Source organism: Ziziphus jujuba, chromosome 12 (assembly GCF_031755915.1).
Source record: "Ziziphus jujuba cultivar Dongzao chromosome 12, ASM3175591v1".
NCBI classification, from domain to species: Eukaryota; Viridiplantae; Streptophyta; class Magnoliopsida; order Rosales; family Rhamnaceae; genus Ziziphus; species Ziziphus jujuba.
This window is the reverse complement of record NC_083390.1, coordinates 16,683,585-16,696,255: the sequence shown is the minus strand read 5'-3', so window position 1 is coordinate 16,696,255 and position 12,671 is coordinate 16,683,585. Positions and strand designations below refer to the sequence as shown.

The following is a 12,671-nucleotide window of genomic DNA, read 5'->3' as shown; positions in this document are numbered from 1 at the left end:
TGAATTTCACATGCTTATGTATACAAAGCTAAAAAGAAAATTATACGAGTCTTGCAGTCAAAATATTCATATATAAAATTGTATTTTGGCAAGCTTAATAGTCACTTTGCTTGAAGACGGTTTAAGGGGTCACAAGGACAAGAAGCAAGACAGGCCTCGGACCCACTTTTTTGTCTGTCTCTGTGCTTCCTATCCCCAAGGCATCATCATTCTATCTTGCATTGCAAACCATTGTGTGCTTTCATACCCATAGAATCATATCACTCTATCAACTTGCAATATGCTACAAACAACTCTTAAAACCCTTAAGATTAGGCTGCCACGTTCCCTATTCATACCAATATTTTTCTCATCATTTTATGTGCAATGTACAATCACACCCTTTTATCATATCCGCATCACGATATTAAACTAAAATATTTAAGCAAAAAACAATATGAAACTAAAATATCTTTTATCACAACTGTTTAGTATGAGAACGATGCAATAATACTAAACCCAAATCTGTCTATTTTAATGCATATAATAAAAATGCTATCCATATGTTTCCATTGAAATTTAGATTTTTAAAATTAAAAAAATTAATTTTTTAAAAGATTAATATGTAAAGTAAAATAAATCAATCAGTTTTTTCTTTTAAATATTGAATTAGTCAATTTAGATCTCATTTTTATTATTCACATCATCGTATCTTTCGAAATAAATTAATAAAATAATTATCAGAAATTAATTTAATATGGATATGAATTATGTATGTATATGATGTTCGCCTGATATATTGCTTTTGGAGTCAACTTAAGCAAAGGAAAATTAGATGAAGACCTTCACCAAACTTCAATGTCTATCTCCCACGTCAGGATGGAGCTAGTGTTTGTTAACAATGATAATGAAACAGCACCATGGATGGCCAACTATACCACCCATCTTCAAGCAAACTTTCTCAGGGTGCTAATCCTGCTATAGAGAATTCCAAAATTCTTAACTACCCAACACTTGTAAAACACTTTCTGTTTTTAATTTGTTCAATAAAAAGAGGTAATTTAGCTTTGTTAATAATTCGTAGAATATAATCGTTCTCATAAGTTTCCACTAATTGTGTATAAACTGTACTGTTCTATTCCTCCTTTTCCCTTTCTTTTTTACTTTTTTCTTTTATCAGATTAATAAATAGTTGTTTCAGCAACATAATTTTTTATATAAATGAACGAGTGGTAATAGAAAAGTATACACACATCAAAGAATTCTGCGATGCTAACAAAATGAAAGCAAAGAACAAAAAACTTAGCAACTTTAATATTATTCTTAATGTATAATATATTAAATATCTGGTACATTTTGACCAGCCATCTGGTAAATTTTGACCAGCCACAATATTTTTTTGTCCAAGAAATTTTGTTGAGAAGTATAACTTTGCGCTATAAATAGCCTACACCAAATGCTGAGGTAAGATAAGGATAAGTGGACCTCCAAACAATAATTGTCTGCAAAAAACAGAGCAGAAACTGTCACAGACCCACAGTTTCCCTGATATAGCTAAAACCCATGAATCTATGGGAAATTCAGTAGAAGAAACAGCCTCCCCAAGAGCTAAAAGGCTGTTGGCTGTACAACCGTAAACCATGGAACAAAAAGAGAAAAAAAAAATGATAATAAGGCAGAGAACACAGAAAAATACGTGTAGTAACAGATAAACCTCATCAACAAGTTGAAAGCCCAATCTTATTACACAACTGTTTCCCGTCCAATCGTTTTATGTGGGTCCTCAACATGTGATATTCTTTTGTTGGTTGCTAATTCCTCTCTTAACTTGTAATGTCAAGCATGGACAAAGTTTCTTTGTAATCCTTCTCTCCTGCACAGCTAATATTTTGATCGACTATGACATAAACAATATCCTTTGTCCTTTTTTACAGGATGAAATAATATATAATTATTAGTCTTTCATCAGCTCTACCAGAAAGGTTAAAACTAAAAAGCCAATGTTATATGGTTGTTGAATTTGCTTAATTTGATTGAGTCTCCAAATCTAAAAGGTTGATATAGTAATCTTAGTTTGAAATTTAATTATCATGTTATCTTATAAGAGATTGAGTCTATATATATATATATATATATATATATATGTATAAGAAGGTTTTAGTAATATAAAACCATCAGATATCTCCTTCAAAAATATATTATATTAGTGAATTAAATAAAACAAAGTAGTTATAAAAATCTCAAATAAACTATGAATTCATGATTAAATCTCAACTTTTTAAACAGTAATAAAGAGCATCTTGATAGTCTTTTATGCGACGATCCTGGTTTGATTTTTTTCATATATAAAACAAGTTAAAAAAGCATGATATAATCATCCATTTCCGACGGCTGTGGATGACAGCCAGTTGATGCTTAAGAGAAGAGAAAGGACGTCAACAAGTGTAAATGATTCGATCCGGCAATGTCATCTACATAAGCTCTCTAGTCTCTACTCAAGTTTTGTGGAGACGACTTCTGTAAAAAGAAAAAGGCATTCAATCTCGAAGAGGACGACAAATTTTCGACAAAAGGATATATTGTGCTTTAATATTGGGAATCTCCACTGCTTCTAGTCACAAAAAACATGCAGTCCCATTGATAAGACAAATTTCAAACTAGAAAAATACATGAATGGCAAATGTGCTTTTCATGTTACTTTCACAATTTCAATCCACTTTTTAAGAGCAAATACAAGAGCAAGAGCTTGCTAGCTGGTACAACTTTTCCCATTTGATAATAAGGGAAAAGCAAATAGCACTTCAACTGAAAAACCATCAGCGATCCAGTTATATCACAATAAATGTCGGTAAAAGATTCCTTCACATCACATTAAACGAAATCCAAGCTCAAACAATTTAAATTAAAATGGCCAGTGTACATATTCTTCCATTCTATCCTAATATAACTATGGCTGGACCATAGAAACCACAATATTCTGATTCTTTTGTCAGTTGCTTCAACCCTGTAATTGCCATTTACAGGGGAGGAACTAAGAATAAAACACGGAAAATGACCACCAGGACCACATCTAAAAGGCAAAAACGAAACCGAGTTCACTATACAATAATTTCTTTTTTATTCTACAAATTATTTATCAAACAAGCCCATATGGAGTGAAAGGGGGCCCAAAAAAAAAAAAAAAAAAATTAAAACAAAACATAAACCAAGAAATACAACCAATTCTACTTAGCTCATCCTTCAGCTTTCCACAAGAATATTTACATCGGTTCCTCCTACTGTCACCTCCAACTACAATACCTTTGAGGGAGAAAACTCATAACCAAATCTAACCTACCAATCCTTCACCCCAAGAAACTAGCCTTATTCTTCATATGTATTCATCCCGAGTTCAAAACTGGCATGAAGTACCAAGCCTCTGTCTCTGCCTCTGACCTATGGTCACAGATTTCCGATTCGCAAATGCGGGGTACAGCAGTTCCTGAAACTTCTCCAGAAACAGTAACCATTCATCCTCATTCATATCAGCCAGCTTCACAAAGCTCATGCTAGTAGGAAGCTGCTCATTGGCACTCCTGTGCCCAGATGATGAATTCACCATGTATCCATTTTCTTGTTTCGGTCCAACGTATTTCATGTGTTTCTGGTTCTTCTCACCTAACATTGTGTTCTTAAGTGACATCGAAATGTTTGAAATGGTTGGGACCCGTTCAGGAGAAGGAAGATCTGTGAATCCCTCTTGCTCGTCTCCCTCGCTTTCCTGTTCCTCCTCAATGCATTCTTCCAATTTAGAGAGTGGAAAGCGGCAATGTCCATTCCCGTTTCCAAATTGGAATGGTGCTCTGATCATAGTATCTTCAGCTGCCACCTTTGATGCAACATCTAACTCTACTTCCTCATAGTCTATATCAAATTGAAACTCCTCATCTCCGAAATCAGCCTTGGGAGACGACAGTTCCCTCTCTGCTATCATCCTCCTTGCCTCCATACAAACAACCTCAAGCTCGCTGGGCTCCTCCTCACCACTGCGAAATTCCCTAGTCATCATCTCACCAATTTCAGCAAGGCAGAGACCAGATGCAGCAGCCTCCTTGAGGAAAATGGTGCAGAGGACCAACACCCTGAGACTAGCATCTCGAATCACAGGAATCTCACTTCGTAGCATCTCACAATCCTTCTGTGGATCCAATTTTTCTATGTATGCAAGCTCATCTTCCGAGAATGGAATCGAAGCCTGAGGCCAATGAATCCACTCAAAATACGGATCCTCCAAAGTTTCTGGTAGGCAGAGGCCATGATCAATAGGAATGAGCTCCACTTGACCAAACCTCCCAACACCATCAAGCTTCCTAACTAAAAGATTTCCTGCATGCCTGTCTGTATTAAAAATCCTAATATCTAATATCCCTATACGATGCACAGCAGAGACAGGAAAGCTAGAAGTCCCATGATCACTTGCATCAAAATCATGATGTATAAACTGTTGGAAAGAAGCAATCTTGCTAACAAGCTGCTTCTTGTGAGGCTTGTTTCCATTCACCCCATCATTTACATTAAAGATTGAGTGAGTGATCTTTACCAAGGCAGTGGGAGGCACATTTGCAAAGTGTCCTTCATCAAGAAGGTAAGCCGCAACCTCTCTTAATCCAGTTTCCCCAACCCGCACAGAACGTTTCAAACCTGGTTGCCCAAGTGCTTTACCAACGAAGCCTTTTGGGTTATTTGGAGCAAAAGGTTCTTCATCTGTTGGCTTCACAATAGCAACACTCTCACCTCTGCAGTTCCTAAAATAATAGGCACCTCCAAGCCCACTATGGACAGGGAGTGGATCAACCCCCATCTTGATCCCCTTAACAATTTCTTTGACCAATAGCTTTGCTCTAGCAAAGTGATCTGACTGGCCCAATATCTCAATAGGACCACTCTTATCTCTCTGCTGTATATCCTTCCCAGTAGGTGAGAGACATGGAGTGGACGAGCTTCTGTGGATAAGGTTCCGAGTAAGGAGAAGGGGTGAATCATTACGGACAGCACTGAGATCATTTTTCAACACCATATCCCCAAAGGTCAGCGAGCTCTCATCGGTAGGGACATTAAGAGCAAGCTGCAATCTCCTCTTGACAGTATGGGCATTGTCAACACGATCTAATTCCATTCCCAAGACGCACCCAGTTTCAGTTTGCACGAAAACGCGTCTCCTCCCTGCAGGCTGTTTCCCTTCTATTCTATCGCTCCCATGATACTCCCCACTGAGCGGACTGTTTAAAATTGCCACTGCCATCTGGGTCTGAACAGGGCTATCCAATTTACGAGACATTCAATGAAGTGAGGAAGTAACTGTTTCCGTGGCTGGTAACAGAGATGGTGGCGGAAGAGAGCTTCTTCCCTTTCAAGGAGGCGCCAAACTCCAAAGCCACCGGTGAGAGAATGAAAACTAAATCTAATTCCAAAACAATCATCAATCAGGAAAAAAGACCTTCAGATTTCCCCCAAGATTCCCTAAGCTACAAAGGCTCGTGATAGGAAAGAAGGCAAAGGAAATAGACACAGGTCAATGTTACATTGAGCAAGCCATTCCCGGAAGAGGAGGAGCAAAATGAATCTGCAGCATACCCACAATAATTTTTAAAACGAAAATTTAAAAAAGAGAAAGAAAGAAAGAAAAGCGTAACAGTCTGATCTTCAATTAATTAAACGCGCAATATTGATATTGCATAAGAAATCCACACACACACATATATGTATATATTTAAAAAATAAAAATAAAAACTTGCTTTTAATGGAGAAGTAAAAAAAACCTATAACCAAGAAAAGCGAAATATTATAACACTTTGCAAGAAAACACTGAGTCAGTGATTACATGCGGCAAGTGCTAAATCTCTACATGGATTTAGAGTAATTTCAGTTTCAGATTTCAAGTCCTAAATGAATAAAGCAACTCGGAGCATTTATATACCAATTGTTAACGATCAGATTAATGAACTTCATCAATAAGTTCGTTAAAAAATAAATAAATAAACAGAAAAATATACCACAAAAGAAGAATAAAAAATCTTGAACGCCAATTGCTTGTAAAAATTACCCAGAGACTTTTTTTTTTTTTTTTTCTCTCTGGCTGCTCAAACTTTCATACAGCATACAACATCAGATTCAAAGCAGCAATTTTCTCCACGATTTTCCCCAACTTCCCAAGAAGAAAAAAAAATGGTGGAAATGATTCATCCAATGAAAAATATGATACGAAGCAAAGGAAAATCCAACATCCGTAAAAACTCCAAACAAAATCCACAAACAGTGTTGGAGATAGCACCGCATTTGATTACACGAAAACCCACATTATCGAGCTTCAAAAACAGATTGTATCAGAAACAGTAACTCACCAGAATGCAAGATCTGGAGAAAGAACCATCGACGATCTCAACCGCCGAGAAAAAAACCACGGCCAGACTTTCAATCAATAAAAAACCTTCCGAATAAAAAAAAAAAACCCAAAATTTCAGAATCGGAAGGAGGTTTTTTCCAAGAGAGCAATGAGAAAAAACCGGTCCGAGTTGACTCGGATAAATATTTCTGTCCGAGCCACAATACCTTCTCTCTTCTCTCACTCGCTCTCTCTCTCTTTCTCGGTAGCTTCTCTTTGCTTTGCTCTGTGTATTTTTCCTTTTTTCCTCTCTGTCTTTTCTTCCCCTGACTCAAATGCCCAACGGGGAGGCTTCTTTAACTCAAATGCTCTTGACCCTGGTTCAAACTTAGCACTAACCCCGGTTAAGATGTGACCACTCTCTCTCTCTCTCTTTCTCTCTCTTCTTTCTGTTTCGAAGACTCTAGAATACGCTATGAGAGCCGCTGGATCTTCTGGGGGGGAATTCTGGGGCGTTTGATGAATCTATCTTTGGAGACTGTGTACGGAAAGAGAAAGGAGGGTGGTACTGCTGGTGACATGGAGATAAGGGCACTGGTTGAGTACGTGGCATTTGGGTGGGTCCAACGACCACAAATCAGGGATTTTGGTAGTGTTTGTGTCAGCGAATAGGGGAGGTGTTTTTACCCTTTTTTTTAACAATTTCTGTGCCGATCTCACCGTGGAAATCTCTCTCCTATTTATTTTGACTTAATTGACCCGACCCTTATTATGTAAAATACCCAAATTGCCCTCGGGTTTTGTGACCTAAGGTGGTAAAATTTTGCTTTCTTTTGACAAAAATTGTCGTTCTCACCATTTAGAGAGAGCGAGATTTTGTTAACGTACTTTGGAGGTGGGAATGATGTTTTGTACAACCGGTGGGCCCCTTTCATTCCCTGCTTTTTTGGGGGATTCTGATTGGGTGAGATTACGGTCCAGAAAACAGGTGATTAAGGTCGGATGCTTATGGGTTTGAATGCTGCAGCAGTATGCACCTTTTTTTGTTTTTTTTTTTTTTTTTGGGTTCTTTTTCAAGATTTAGTGAAAGAGAATAATCGGATGGTTATAATTTTTAACAATAAAATGGAAAAATATCTAACGGTTCACATGGATGAAATCATTTTCAAAGGCTTCTTTCACGTTAATTTTATATGTTGATTAATACTAGACATACACCAAATTTGTTTGCCTTTCTTATCAACCAAAAAAACAAAAAAACAAAAAAAAAAAGTAAGTTTTTTGGCCAAGTTATTCAACAACAGATTTTTTTTGGGTAAAATATTTAACAACTAATATAATAAAATGATGCAATATATGATAAAATGATGCAATATCTATATTTATTGATTGGTATATTAAAAATAAATAAGTGATCAGTTAAAAGGATAATTGAAATTCAATTTATAATTGAAATTCAATCTAAACAAATAAAATAATATCTTATTGTTTACCTTATGAAATATTAATTTGTAAATATAATTATTAAATAGGATTGATCCAGTTAGTATGATCCACGGAAAAATATTTTATTCTCTCTAGAATTTTTGTTATATTACACAAAAAAAAAAAAGAATTAATCAACTTTTACTTTTGTTTTCACTTTAGGTCCAACTCTCTTGCTATTGTGTGTGTGACATCGAGGATGGTAGTTTGGGGGAAATAAATTCCTCAGTCTTTAGACCTACAAGTTCGGAAGTTAAAGTTTAAATTTTGGTAATTTTTTTTATTATTACTTCGAATGTGCCATGTGGTAATGTTGATGGCGCAGGATTACGACTTAATACTTTTGATATCACTCGGAGATATCTTTTTCTAATTTAGCCAAAAAAAAAAATATATATGTATATATATATATATATCAAGAAAACATGTATTATTATCTAATTAATTAATATTTAATAATATTTATTTTTTAAAAAATTAAATTATCATTTTTAGATTATATTAATATATTAATCAATTAAATAATAATATGTATACTATTGTTAAACATGTTTAAGGTGTATGTAGCATTATTCTTATTAAAATCATTAACCTTTTTTTGTTATCTATAAATAAATAAATAACATAATATAGTAAATGATGTGCCAATATATTAAAAATTGGAAGAACATAATATATAAACTAAATACAGATAAATTAGTTTTTAAAATTCAATACAAGCCTTTTTATTTTTTTGAAAAGAAATTTAAATGCATGAACAATGAAATGTTATTACAATATTTAACATATATATCAATTGGTAAATAAATCAGTTATTATAAAATATACAAGTGATGTTTTAGTACATTAATCTAAAAGGTGAAAATATTATTAGATTTTATCTCCACTCCAAGTAAAAGATCTATTAATATCCTTTTAAAATTTTAATAAATGTTTTCGTTATTGGGTTTTTTTTTTTTTTTTTTTTGGGGTTAATTTTCGTTATTGAGTTTAATTGTGGATGAACCAAAAACAGAAATATAGTATTAAACAAACAATTATTAGGCAGTATGGTGTAGGACCCTCCTCATAATGAAATATCATGAAGTGTTCGAAGTACCACTCAAGTGCTTTTCTTTTATATTTTGGGGATTTGAGAAAGCAGTTTCCATGGGATATCGTTCAACTTTTTTTCGTGTGTGTGGAATTGGCAAAGTTAATGATAACAGCTGCTAAATAGGTAATGAGATTTGTTTTTTTTTTTTTTTTTACAAAAAAAAAAGAATCATTTTCCTTCCAATTTGACTACCAAAAAATATCATTTTTTTATTTAACAAAAAAAAAAAAAAGGTGTTTTAGACCATATCTCAATTCGATTATTTTGGTAAAATTATTTAAGGTAAATTATATAAACCTTAGCAGCTGCTTCTAGTTCCAATGATACCACTATTTTTGGGGATGATGCTTTAATTTGAATCCTCACACTCTTATTATAAACATTCTTAAAAATAATAGATTTTTGTAATTAAATTATTTTTTATCTTATATGTGTCTTCTAAGTAATTATATCTACTTTTTCGGGTATTTTTAAGTTTGCTGTAAAAAAATCCGACAAAAAAACAAGGTTTGCTGTAAAAAATACTCTTCCATCAATCAAAATAGGTTAAGTTAAAAAAGATTGCTTTATAACAAAGAATGAAGAAAATACACTAATCCTTATCTTCATATTTTATAAAATTATTTTCCAATGCACATATTCTATATTTTCTAGGAATTTCTATCTTGTGGCCCATGAGCAACATTAGTTTATATAGAAACTCAAGTTGGATATAAGGATATTTTACTTATTTAAAATAATAGATCATAAATTTCAGAATTTAAGGAATATGAGAGTATTTTTATATGGTTCTAGATATGAATATAATGTTACATATACTAAATAAATAAATAAAAATGTATATCAAAAATCATATGTTAATATTTATAAAAAAAAAATAAATAAAAAAAATGGGTTAACATGCAATGTAGATTTGAAGTTCCCCACCCCCCCTCTTCTTTCTTGGACAACAAGTAGATTTTTAGGATTGACAAAGATATTTTTTTGCAACAAACTTAAAACGTGAAGAAAGGTATAAATGGAAAAAAAGAAAAATGGTATTCGTTTTTTATGAGGACGATTAGATGAGTGAGGTGAGAATATTAAAGATAATTCCATATCAAGTAACTATAGCTTCATCAAATTAAACAAATAAAAATCGAATTAAAAAATATGTTATTAAACAAACATTTAAATAAATGATAAATAAATCCCTTTTAATGTTATCCATGTTATGGTCCTAGCTCTATACCTTTAAATTAAGTACTTTTTCTTTAAACTTTTATTACTTTTCCCCTATAGTACCTATTGCTGGATTCAAAAGGTGAAAAATTGACAAATATGTTATAAATTTTTCATATTACTAATTTTTATTTTTATTTTTTAAGTATCTTCTGCCCTTTGCGGCTCTTTTCCAGCATTTACGTTTTAATTTTTCTCTTTCCAGCTTTAAGGGTAGGCATACCAACATCCCATGAAAGGGACAAGAACTGAATATATAAGCACACTAGCTCGCCAGTTTACCTATTTTTAGCAAAATAAATAAATTACTTGCAAGCTCGCTCTGCCCCCCCCCCCCCCCCCTTTTTTTTTTTTGGGGTGGAATATCATTTTCGGTATATATTGCTCTCCTTATATAATTTGAATTGAATGAAATGTATGATATCAATTTATATATATTCTGGTCGTTGTTGGGTCGATCCTATCCATTTTTCATTTCCTCCTCCATAGCTCTTTTGATTAGCTTTTCATGAAATTTTAATTTCCCATCAAATGTGCATAAATGCTCGACATAGCCATTTTTTATTATTAATTTTATATACAATTAATGATAAAGAACTAAATTGATAGGTTCCTCCCCTATATCTTAAACTTTTGTTGACAAATCTACTAAGTTTTGTTTTATGTTGATGGAATGTCTACATGATTGATCGATGTGATAACATGACCAATCAACCTTAATTTCTCATTATATTACCCTATTTATGGCAAAATTGCAAAACTATACTAATTAAACTTAGAAGTAATATTTTACCAAAAATAAAAATAAAAACTTGACAAGCAACAAAAAAGCAAAAAATAAGTTTTTTTTTTTTTTTTTATTGTTGCATGCATAAAAAGTGTTTCTTGTATGATAATATTAGAGTTATCAAATTTTGAATACCATACTTTTAAAAAAAAAAAATTTAAACTATATTAATGTCAACTAATAATAAACTGTTGCATTATTTAGTATTTAAAATTTTAGAATTTGGTAATAAATTTACTAGCAGCATTACTCTTTGTCAAAAGTAAAATGTCATTTCAAATGGTAATCTATATATTCTCAATCCACTATTTCTCCTTTTATTATTTTTTTTTTATAATTTTTTTGGCCTTATTGCCCATCTACAATGTCTAATAGGTTGTAAACTTGAACAAATAATGCAAAAGTTCATATTTTTTAATGTTGAAAGCTTTTTGGAATTTCTAATTAAAAGGCAAATTTTTTTTATCAAAAAAAAAATTAAAGGGAAAAATTTTAAGTAGCTAAAAAAAAGAAATAATAAGCTGTCATTAAAGTGGAATGTAAGGTTTTATGAATGATTTCATATGTAAACACCAATATTTTAGCAATTAATTACACTCAACCAAGAAAGGCATTCTCTTTTTGACCAAAAAAATGCACATCATGCATGCACATATACTATCCCTACTTTTGAGAGTAGGCAATTCTTGACATTTCGTTTGTTTTTTTCATACCTAATTGACCTTTATGGCTACCAAAACGCTTATTTTTAATTAGTGATCATAATATAAAATTAATTTGACTAATTTCAACCCAATAATTGATATTGAACAACTTGAAGCTTGTTTTCTCATGCTCTTTAGTTCCACCGAAATCATAGCTATAGCCTAACGCACACTAACCCGTGGAGAATGGTCACGCCAGTCAAAATGATAATTTGACTTTGAGATCTTTCTAGTCCTAGTGGCCACATCCATCCCTTTAAACTACTAGGCTCTTATGAAATGTTTAAAAAATCGATATCGATGAAAATATCTAAAGTTTAAAATACAAAAATTTCTATAAAAATACCAAAAAATATCAAATATCGATAAAAAATTATGAAAATTTGTTTTAAAAAATTGAAATTTTAATTGAAATTTTTGAATTAGTTTATTTAATCCATCATTTATCAAATTAATTATAAAACTTGCTAAAATATTAAATAGATATTATATTCTTTTTAGTGAATTGATTTATTATAAGTATTAATGACCATAGATGAATTATTATTGATAAAAATATATCAAAAAATACATATATGATAAAATTATTTATTAACTAAAATATATAAAACAATTATTACAATTACATTATAGTACATAAATATCATCTTAATATAACATAAAACTTCTAGATGATTGAAAATTATCAGTTTCCTCCTCATTTTGATTTTGAAATGCGAAATGTGAGAAGTAGTTATGAAAATATGTATTTTTCTGATAATTTTGCATATAATTATTAATATGCCAACCATATGGATCTTGTATTATTGGTTGACTATGTGTATAACTACTATTATTTGATGGTTGACTTTGAGATGGTACCCATGAGTTGCTACTTAATGACATTCCATAAATATCCATTGGATAAGGATTATGAAAATGACTTCCAACCCTCATAGATCCAAAATTCACAAAAATCGAATTTTCTTCTTGTTGTGACATCTTCATTATAGATTTCTCTTTACGTATATATTCTTTTTCCAACAGCATCAAATTCTT

General features: G+C 32.1%; 1 protein-coding gene across 1 annotated transcript; it reads right to left on the bottom strand.

The window, feature by feature from the left end:
* Positions 1-2,850: 2,850 nt before the first annotated feature.
* On the bottom strand, positions 2,851-6,688 carry LOC107404534 (phosphatidylinositol 4-kinase gamma 5). Its single transcript, XM_016011486.3, has 2 exons — positions 6,360-6,688; positions 2,851-5,581 (listed from the first exon to the last, which is right to left on the bottom strand). Exon 2 carries the CDS (start codon positions 5,294-5,296, stop codon positions 3,371-3,373), a length of 1,926 nt encoding a protein of 641 aa, XP_015866972.1. The 5' UTR covers positions 5,297-5,581; positions 6,360-6,688; the 3' UTR covers positions 2,851-3,370.
* Positions 6,689-12,671: the final 5,983 nt, after the last annotated feature.

Excerpts from the sequence above, each read along its gene's own strand:
- LOC107404534 (XM_016011486.3), bottom strand. The coding sequence starts at position 5,296 with ATGTCTCGTAAATTGGATAGCCCTGTTCAGACCCAGATGGCAGTGGCA.